This window comes from Mesitornis unicolor, unplaced genomic scaffold, assembly GCF_000695765.1.
Source record: "Mesitornis unicolor isolate BGI_N332 unplaced genomic scaffold, ASM69576v1 scaffold43573, whole genome shotgun sequence".
In the NCBI taxonomy this organism is placed as follows: domain Eukaryota; kingdom Metazoa; phylum Chordata; class Aves; order Mesitornithiformes; family Mesitornithidae; genus Mesitornis; species Mesitornis unicolor.
The window spans coordinates 2,190-12,524 of record NW_010177590.1 but is presented as its reverse complement, the minus strand read 5'-3'; the positions used below and the strand labels follow the sequence as shown (position 1 = coordinate 12,524).

Sequence of the window (10,335 nt, the reverse complement as noted above, 5' to 3'; positions counted from 1 at the left end):
CGGCGGCCGGTTCTGGCTCTGTGCTTCTCTCCGATCGCTGAACAAGGGAAAGCTGCGGCGTTAGGACATGGGTGCGGACCGGCGGACCCCCTGTGCGGGGAAAGGAGGAGGAAGGTGTGGAGGAGGGGGGAACATTAAAGGCTGCTACCTTTTCAGGCTTTAAAGGAAATTAAAGATCTGAGTAACTAAAATGAATCTGTTCAGCAAATTATTTAATTCTTTTTAGTGTTTTAGTCTTCTGGTTTTCTGTTAAGTGATGGATTTCACAAACAAGGTTGTTAAACAATTAGCTAAACATTCGTTATTAATTGCGTTCTTTTCTTTTAACCTGTCTAGCCTGACAGAAGACAAAAGGCAAAGTGAAAAAGATGGCACATCCTGAAAAAATCAGTGGTAAGTGATGCTGAATGCAAAGGCTGTCGAAGAAAATTTCAGCCATCTTGTTAATTCATGGTGTGTTGCATTTGTTATCTATGCCTACACCAAGTACCTTTGTAATACTGCTTTCTAAACAGGTGATACAATCTTGTTCTTAGAAGTACCTGTAAACATAACCTGTTCCGGTCTTTGTGAGGTTGGTTTTTTTTCAACCTGCCACAGGCGTTGCAAAGGTGGCTGCTGTGGCACCTTTGTGTCATTAGGTGGCAGAGAGAGACAGGCTATGTTCTACGCTCGTTTGTTCTGAAACCAGTGAGCACTCCGAGTGATTGATAGCCTGACATTGTTTTTAAATAGGTCGGTTAATAGACTCTTGAGAAACTAAGCCTTTCCCATTTTCTATTTGCCTTTAATGTGAGATCTGTACATAATAGAGTAGAAAGGTGTCCTGTTTGATCTGTAGTGGATGTGCAGCAGAAAGGCTGTTGGTGGCTTTCTGATTATTTAGCCTTGAAAACAATAGGATCCCTTTGGTACATAGAGTTGTACTGTAAAAGAATGAGTTGATCTGTCTAAAGCCACGTGGCAAGTTGGTGACACTAATGGAGCATGGCTTTGGGGGTCACGTGCTGGCAGCCCTGACCCTTTTCCTATCTGAAAGTAAAACTGTCTGAGCTATACTTGCATTTGTTTTGCTTCCCTCTCTTACTGGGCCTTTTGAACTTCTGTCGTCAGTGAAAATGACCTTATAACCAGGATTTAAAGTATGTCTAAATATAGAAAATAAATGTTGAATGTATTTTCCACTTATTTTTAGAGAAAGCCGTGGGATGTGGCAGACCCGGAAAGTCTTCTCCAAGACCTGAGGTGAGCAGCAGTGGGTGCAAGCTTCCCTGATGAGTAGCTCCATGCCCCAGCTCGTGTTGCAGACGTGGCTGCAGTGCCATGTTTGTGTCATTAGGTGGCAGAAAGGAAGAGGCTGTGTCTTTGCTGGTGCTCTGAAACCTGTGAGCACTCAGGAACGATGAACAACCTGACAATCATTTCTTGTTTTTCCTGTATATTTTTTTTCTTTAATGTTAAATTTAAACCGTGAAGGATGGACAGCTGGGGAGGGACAGGGTACAGAAGCTAGCCACGTCCTTCAGGGTGACAGACAGTCACTCTCATGATGAATGCCTTCTTTATGTGGCAGACGGAGAGATGTGACTGACTTTCTGCTCTCATGTTCTGGTTTTTAGAAGTGGAACTTCTGTGTTTTACTAACACTGTTAAAAACTAGTTCAGATTTTTTGCATATCGCATCCTTTATAGTTATGAAGGAATGGCAAACTCCAGTCTTCTTTATTCTGTTACTCTTGAATCCTTGGAGATCTGCCCTCCTGACATGTTAATGTCATCAGGGGTCAGCGATGAAGGGGCTTCCTGTGCCTGGAACCCATAACTGCTCAGAGATTAGTACCTTGATGCTGTTTCCACGTGTACCGCTTTCTCCAGAGAATCAGTGGAAGACGGAGCAAAATTCCCTTGAAAAGCAGTTAAAATTTTGCCAGTTTTAACTGCATCAGGGGAGCATTCTTCCTCCTCCCCCCCAAGGACAAATAGAAGTGACAGCTCTGTTCTTAAATTCTGGTTTTGCCTTCAACAGTCCTTTATGGCTTGCAAGACATCCTTGCTTGCCACCTGTCCTGTCTGCGAAAGGGCACCTCTTGTGTTCTGCAGGGTTTAGCATTATGTAGCTATCAGAAATCACACCTGGGAGTGGAGGCAGTGGGGGAAACAGGCGCTTGAATTTGTTGTTTGCAAAGTTTTGTCATGATTTAGAAACAGCTGGGTGTGGATTCAGCATACAGAGAAAATTGCACCCTGTTCCCAGGATTAGTATAACACTCGGCCAACAACATCTTGGCCTCCATGGGTGCTGAGTAAGTTTGACCAGAAGGTGCAATCAGCAGTCTTCTGAAATGCAGCTTTATCATCGTGCTTGCTTTTGGGAGGAGGGGAACAAAACAAACAAAACCCAACACCCCTTCCCCTAAAATAACCCAAGCTGAAGATCTTTTTCCTTCTTACAGTTGCTTTTGAGAACAGGACCTGAGTTCTGGGAAGTGATGCGAATGGTGCAGGTAGGCATTGTGTCATTTCTTGAAAACTACTAAACCTCAACATGTTACCAAAGCAGAGTCTGGGTAGAAGTCCTTGGGTTGGTACATCTCGTCGTTCTGACTTCTTGTGGGACAGGGACAAATAAAATAAAAAAAAAATGCCGCTAGCGTACCTGCAGAAAGAACTTGAAGTTCAGTATTTCTCTTTGTTTCTGGAAAACCCTCTACTTCAGGTGGAGTGTTTTCAGGTTCCTCGGTTTTGCTAATGCAGTGATTTTTGTAAACAATCTTAAAAAAAGTCAATTAACTTTTTTAATTCACTTCCTCAAGCTGCCTTTCTCAGCTCCCAAAATGCATCCTTTCAAGGGCAGCTGTCAGCCAGAACAAGAGACGTTTATTGGGAGTTTATCCTTTTACATTTGGAGTGCCTGAGATTATCAGAACAGGCTCCTGTACTGCTGTGGTCTGACACAAAATGCTACTGAAAAACAGTTTGTGTCATGGATGTGCAAGGTAATGAGACTGTGTTTTGGGCATAATGAAGAAAGAAAATAAAAAGTGACTTTCTAGTTGGTTTGTGCTGTGTTTATGTGCTGGGGTGATGGTGAAGGAACTTGACCTGCGAGGCAGTGAGTTGCTGGGGAGCACAGGTATCACGGTGCATCCCAATAGCTCTGGGTGTCACTGTCCTTTCCTGGGTGATGGAGTGGTGAGGGAAGCTCTGACTACACGCAGTATTGTGAAACTCCGAGAGGCTTTGCAGTGACTAAATAGCTTGGTGAAATCTGGCAGTGCTAAATGGTGGAAAATGTCCTCATTAAATGGGCATTATGAGGGCCAAAGGTGCCATTAACCAAGTGGGCAGCTGCTGGCTGCAAAATGAGCCATTTAATTGGGAAAAGGCAGTGACTACCAGCAGTGGCTTTGGAAAAGAATGCTAATAAGGTTGTTGGGGATATGGCTGTGCAAAGAGGCATGCCTTTAAGATACGACTTTCTTATTTAAATTCCCTGACTTTTTAACCCTGAAATACATATTTGAGGGTTTTTTTATCGGACTTTACTTGCATCAAGAGTCCTGGAGGGGTTGTGAGTGCCTAATGAGTCTCTCTTTAGAACTTTACCGTGTGAGGCATAGGATAGCTATTAAAATTTTCCTAATAGCATTTGCTGCTAGCCATCTTCCAAAGACAGCAGCAGTCTCGGGCTATGAATATTGCTTTAGTGAAAAAAGTAACCTGGCTCAGCTGTGGAAAAGAATTAATGTTTTGTATTAAAGCCGTTTTGATTTAAAAAATCTTTCTTTACGTTAACTTGACCCTTCACTGCTTAGGACTAGTTTATGTCATGGCTTCGAATGCTGGAATAAGCCCAGCTTTTCATTGCACTATTAATAGCATCCCTCTGCGTCAAGGTTGGCAAATTCACCTTTGATTTTTAGAGAGCCTAAGAATGAAAGAGCAGCCAAGAGCAGGCTCCAGCTGTCGTGCTGTTAAATTATCCCATTCCCAGGCTCACCAGACTTTTTTGTCAAACACTTTCTGATCTTGTGGCAAAGAACCTCTCCTAAATGAGTGATTTATGAGTGCCATCTGCCTCCTGTCACTGCTTTAGCTCCTGATCCACACAAGTTTGCAGGCACTCGGCTCCCACTGACTGCAGTGGATGTGGCCAGCGTGAGCTCAGGTGTCCCTGTGGTTCTGGACTGGAGTTTGGCTTTCTGCACTGTGAATCACAATAACCGAGCCCAGCTAATGAATTCCCTAAAACTTGGTTTCATTTATGAAGCTCTTGGGTTTTTCTTCCTCTGGGATGTCAAAAGGCTTTGGACAGCCCCAAGACAAACCCGGTGTAACTCTTCAATTAGCTGACAGAGTTGCCTCTGAAATTAAAAGCAATTCTCTGTCCCGATGGACCACAGTGACAGCAGGAGTCTGGATACTGTGGATTAATGAGCTGCTAACTTTTGCAGGCTGTGTTTGAAGCTTTCTAACATCCTGGGCCTTGTTCTATTTGCAGGTCATCCCTTTGGTTTTTGAATTTCTAGCAAACCTGGCTACAGCAACAGAAATGGTTGGCAGAGTCTGCATTTGAAGATTCCCAGAACTTCATCTTTTCTCATACGTGGGTTCAAGCACGCTACAGCCACAAAGTGCATGCGATGCTGCTTGTCCTGAATGTTGGCTGCAACCCGTGTCCTCAAATGTGCTTTTTAAAAAAATTGCAGCTCCAGGTGGCCTTTTCTGCTTTTGCTGTGCTGTTCAACAGCCACAGGAGTCATAATCTTGCCCTTCTCCCAGTTATTTTGGCTTGTACGCTGTTCTCACAGCCATATTTTCACTGTTGTTTTAATCCGTGTTTTTCCTACATTAAGAAGGATTTTTAAAAAGCAAAAAACAAACAAAAACCACCAACCAGAAAACCACAAAACTAAATAAAAATGCCTCCTATAAGAAGTCTGAAATGACTATGCTTGTGTTTTGTAGCACCCCAAGTAGTATTTTTTGCAACCATTCTGGGATTTAAGACTTTTATTCATGGATATGAAAGCCAGGATGGTTTTCTTACTTTAAACAATGAAAGGTTGAAGTTTGGCTGTACCCCCATCCCTTTTTGCACAAACCTCTGCTGCACTGGGTGAGATCGGGCTGTCAGTCTCCTGGCTCTTGTGCACATCAACTAGCTTTCCTTTTATAACCTTTCTCCAATATTGTATTGTAGCTTGTACTCTGGGTTTTGGGGTTTTGTGATTCCTGAGTGTCCCCTGCTCTTGACTGGGGTGTGCACATTGAGAACATGGTGATGTGACAGTTCTTGTCAGCAATGTCTTTATTTGAATAAAGCCATCTTGGCTGGTTCTTTGCAGTACTGGGGCTTTCTCCTTTAACTTGATCTTTCATCATAAAGAAATTCTAATACTTGGATGGTGGTTTTTCCTCTTCTAGGTGCTTACCTGCTGCTTTATCTAATCCAGCTTCTGGGGAAGGGAACACTGGGGATTAAATGTAGTGGGAATGCCACTTTCTGGACTAAATTTACAAGTAGGTTTCAAGCACAGAGGGGAGGGTGAAAAATGGCTTTCCTGAAAATCTGAAGAGAGGATCTGGCATGGCTGTTAGGTTCCTTTTCCTAATAGCAGCAGAAAATGAATTTGCCAGTGGTGCTGGTTGCCATGGGAATGCAGGACAGATGGGGAGCTGGGGTGGCTGCATGGAGCCAAATCCCAGTGAATTCCAGTCCTCTCGTGGAGGTTCACCTGAACCTGCACCCTCCCCCGGTGCTGGCCCTGACCATCCCTGCGGTGGTCATGGACTGAGGGGGTGAGGAACTTCCACCCTTCAGCCAACCCTCACCAACGCTTGACCTCACCACGTGAATTACGGAGCCAGCTCCTGCGGAGAGCAAGCAGCACTGGATTTACAGCAGTGTTGGCACCGAAACATTTCCTCCATAAATAAGAGAGAGGTAATGATGATCCTATAGAACCAATAGGAGGAAATACTGATATCTTTCCTCCAAAGGGCTCGTAAATTTGCAGCCGTGACACTCCTGATTGCCTTCACTGGGTATATGTACTGTCAGATGTGGGGTTTTTTCTCGGTGATGATGCTTCAGATAGAAGCTCCAAGAGCACCAGCATACGGGCTTTTAATACAATTGTGCTGGGAATGAGCAAGCTTGGAGCAGTTTACATAAACTCTTCCTCTCTACCCGTAGTTTTAAAAGATTGCTATAACTGAGCATTTAAAGGAAACAGACTGTAGTTAAGAGACCTCATAGTATTTACACAGCCAGACAAATGTCTCAAAACCTGCTGAAAGCTTGCCTGGAAATTCATTTTAATTATGAGAGAAGCACTGGATTATTCTGGTATTAATCTTTAACCTCTGCAGTGCATGCCTGGCTTAGTTTTAGGAGAATTATCCCAGAGGTTGACTTATCCCTGCTGTGAGTATTGCAGGGAGGAACACGCAGGGGACCCAGTCGGGGTTGTTTGTGTTGTAGCCCTTTTCCTCTAAGCTATTTGTGGCTTCAGATTCTCCCAAAGCCCAGGTGTAGAGAGCGGGAGCCTCGCACGAGCCATCGCATCGCTGTCTGGGGTCAGGCACTTAAAGGGAATGAAGGAATTGCCAGGAGTCTCCACTGGGGGAAAGGCAGCTTCTCTGCTTCCTAAGCTACAGCTGGATCTGACGGCGGATGACTCAGATACTTAAGGAGAGACTTTTGAATAGGGAAATCTACCTTTTTCTCCTTTTCAGAGCGCAAGCAAGCTGCTTCTTAAAAGGCTGCTGTTTCACTATTGATGTACTGGTGTGATTCACGTAAAAGCTATTTATTTACATCAGACACGTTCATCAAAAGATGTGACAAGTACAGCATGAATGATTCATTCTCATCACTCTGCACTGCTTTCCTGTTCATCAAGAAGCTGTTGGATGCGTCCAGCTGGGCTCTGCTTCCTTATCGCTTTGCCAGTCATCATCTTCCCCCCAGCCCGTGGAGCCCGGCTCCCGCTGCCCCAGCTCTTGCTGATCATACCCATGGTCCTGCTGGGCGGTGGAATCGTGATGCTTGGTTTTCCATGAAGGAGAAGGGGCTGCAGTGATGCTGAACTCCCTGCGTAGGGTGGATTTTTCCTGCGGGGGAGGCAATGGGAGAAACGGGCCTTCAACCCTCTGCTGGGCTTTACTCCGAGATTGCAGATTCACAGCTCTGGGGCCGTGCGTTTTTTGCCCCCATTAGGAATATTTGGTGTTTGAAATCTTCTTCCAGAGCAAGGTCTTGAGGTTGTTCAGCACAAGGGAGTGGTGCACTTCCATCTGGCTGGCCAGGCCGCTGAGGGTCATGCACGTTCGGAGCTGTTTCTGCAGGTCGTCTTTCAGCTCCAGCGGTGCCCCGTACAGCAAATAGTCCTGCAGCAACCCACAGACCTTCGCCAGGTTGGGCTGCACCACGTCGCTTTTGCACTGCTTCAGCAGCTTGTCGCACGTCGCCGCGCAGTCCTTCCCGTAGGTGCAGTCCACGTTCTGCTCACAGTGACGGCCCTTGAGGAAACCTCTGATTGTCATCTCCGTCGCCACCTTACGCAGGTTGACCATTTTGAAGTCAAATTTGTCATTGTACCCCACGTTCTTGAAGCCGCTCTCGCAGATGTAGAAGCTCCCATAGGTGCCGTGGAATATCTCCTCCACAAACTCCAGGAGGCCGATGGCAATCTTCGCCCGCCGGGGCCACGCTGGTGCGAACCACTGGTGGATGAGCTGGTGGATGACTGAAGGCAGCAGCGACTGGAGGAAGGGGGGGACATCCACGCCGTAAAGGGAGGTGTGGGGGATCTTCTCAGTGACGTAGAGGTCCCCACAGTGCCCCAGCAGTTTGGGAGTGTGCTCTTTCTCATGCAAGGAGAGCATAAGAAGAAACTCATTGAGCTGGAGTAGTGCCCAGATGGATTTGGCCTCTGCTAAAGACACTTTCCCGTCCCGGTTCACATCTGCCATGGCGATGATCCGGCTCACCAAGGCTGTGAGAGAAGGCTGATCTCCCAGGTTGGACTGCGAACAGAACGAGAGGTGGCATCAGACCCTGCAGCTCTCTGTGCTCAGGCTCAGGATCACAAAACTGAGCTGGAGAAACAAAGAACTGAGCTGGGGAGAGGAGGAAACAGCCACCGTGCTCAAGCAAATTCGGTGCCGTACCATAATGTCTCCAGCAGAATTCTCCCAACCTCAGGGCTGCTCTAGACCTGGGTGGGAGAAAGCTTTTGAGATGTTTTCTTGGGATGGCAGCGCTGTCGTCCCCCCTTCACCTCAGTCACTGCTGCAGCAGTGCCGGCACTGCCGGCACCACCCGTGGGTTGTGAATGAGCTCTGCCCAGCACAGATCCCACCTGCAGCCACTGTACAGCAGCCTCCAGGATTGCTGCCATTCAAATCTTGCAAATGAGAATTTCTGTGTGAGAATGGAGGTTTTTCTCAGCTAATCCAGCACTTGCTCTGCAGGACATCGTAAGGAGCCCTGCCAGGCACCCAGTAGGTGGAGCTTGGGCCAGAGGAGCACTCATTTAAGGGGAAGGAAAGATGCATTTAGCCTTTATAAATCACAAGGGGCACCCCAGGCCTGCAAGACACCGCACTGACCTTTAGGAAGTTCAGGAGCATTTCTTTGAACTCATCCATCGATGTCCCTCGCGTGGGTTTGTCAAAGAGGACCACGTCCCTCCTGAGCGCAGAGTCCGGGTGGCTTTCTGCCTTCAAGACTTCCTCGATGCCGCATTTGATGATCACCTCCCGCTCCCGCCAGAGCCCGCTGTAAACCTGCGGCAAAGGAGAGGGGAGGAAAACAACCACAAGTGTGGAGAACAGGTTTCTGGTTCAGTTCAGGACGGGTACCAGGGATGAGGTGAGAAGCAGGGGTGCGGGTGGGCAGAGGAGGACGTTTTCCAGCTTTGATGCTTCCACCCATCTCTTGTTTTCTGGTGGTTTCCCCGGAGGGACCTACCTGCTGGGTGGGAGAGGAGGAGAGGCAGTGCTGGAAGAAGAGGCTGCGCTCCTCACACAGGTCTTTGCACGTGGAGCCAGAAATGATTCCTTTCTTGTACTGGTCACACTGGGGAGGGGAAGGCAGAGAGAGGCGCTCAGCGGGGTCAGCTCCACATTCACCCAAAGAAGTCTGATGGCTCACTCCCACTGCTTGTGACCTGGGGTACCCCAAACACATGAGCTATTCCAGTTTTGCTCCTGGGTGCTCCTGCTGCAACCCTGGGGGTTTGGGGAGCTGGGTGGGAGGAGCTGGGCAAGGATGAGGATGCAGGGGCTCAGGCTGCTCAGCAGAGCAGCAGCCCCTGCTGTGAAATGAGCCAGGCCAGGCCCAGGCAGTGGCAGGGATGGGGACAGACGTGGCTCTGATCTGCAGATCAGCTCGGTTGGGAGCGGGAGGCATCCCTGGGCGGGAGAGGCAGCCGCTCTGCAGCTTCACAGCAAGGGCACAGCAGCCTGAGGGCTGCAAATGGGAGCTGCAGAAATTCACTGCATCTTTTCCCTCTGGTTTGGTTTGGTTTGGTTTCTTCCCCCCAGTGTGGAAGGGAATTAACCCCGGGACCTGCTCACAGGGGACGCGGCCAGACACAGCATCTTAAACCCCGAGCTCAGAGTGGGAATTAGCGCCTGAGCCCTCGTGGCCAGAGTCATGCAGAAAATCAAATTAAACGATCGTCGCTGTTGTTATGGCAATTCCTGCCTCCCGTCTCTGCTGAGGGATTGATGAACAAGGCCGTTTCCAGCCACAGCCTGGCATCCCCCTCCTCACCTGGGCTGCCTGGGCCACGTGTTCCCCTGCCATGGGGCACACACTGGGGGGGCTCCGCTTGGCCGCCAGCCCCGGGGATGCCGCTACCCCGTGCAGGGGCAAAATGCACCAAGCTGAGCTTCCAGGAGGGCTCTGCTCTTCGTGTAGGCTGGTGCTTTCATTAGGGCATGCCAGCAGTTACAGAGAGGTACCCACAGACCGGCTGCTCCCCTCTGCAGAGCTTGGGGGGGGTTGACGCGATGCTCTCCCTGCCCGCAGATCCCGCTCTGACATTGCAACTTCATCTCCACTGACATTAATCTGCCCGCGTCTGCCTGGCCTGCCCTGAACTGCATCCCTCCGACATCTCATTAAGTTGTTTTGCTGTCGCCCCGGCAGGATAAGGTCACCTCTCCCGCTCCAAGGATGGTGCCAGGAGGGCTCCTCAGCCCCGCTGGTGTGCAGGATGCTGCCCCTGCACTGCAAAGCACCGCACAGGGCTGTGGGGGCTGGAAATGGGGCTGCTGCAGCCCCGCGCAGCCTGGCACCCCAAACCTGGGTGGCTGCCA

At 48.6% G+C, this 10,335-nt stretch overlaps 1 protein-coding gene across 1 annotated transcript; it reads right to left on the bottom strand.

Moving 5' to 3' along the window:
- Positions 1-7,221: 7,221 nt before the first annotated feature.
- Positions 7,222-9,088, bottom strand: FAM69B (family with sequence similarity 69, member B; the record flags this gene model as incomplete). Its single annotated transcript, XM_010182135.1, has 3 exons — positions 7,222-8,034; positions 8,620-8,796; positions 8,981-9,088. Coding segments are annotated over 3 exons (1,098 nt in total), but the record flags the coding sequence as incomplete, so codon positions are not given.
- Between the last annotated feature and the right edge of the window lie 1,247 nt (positions 9,089-10,335).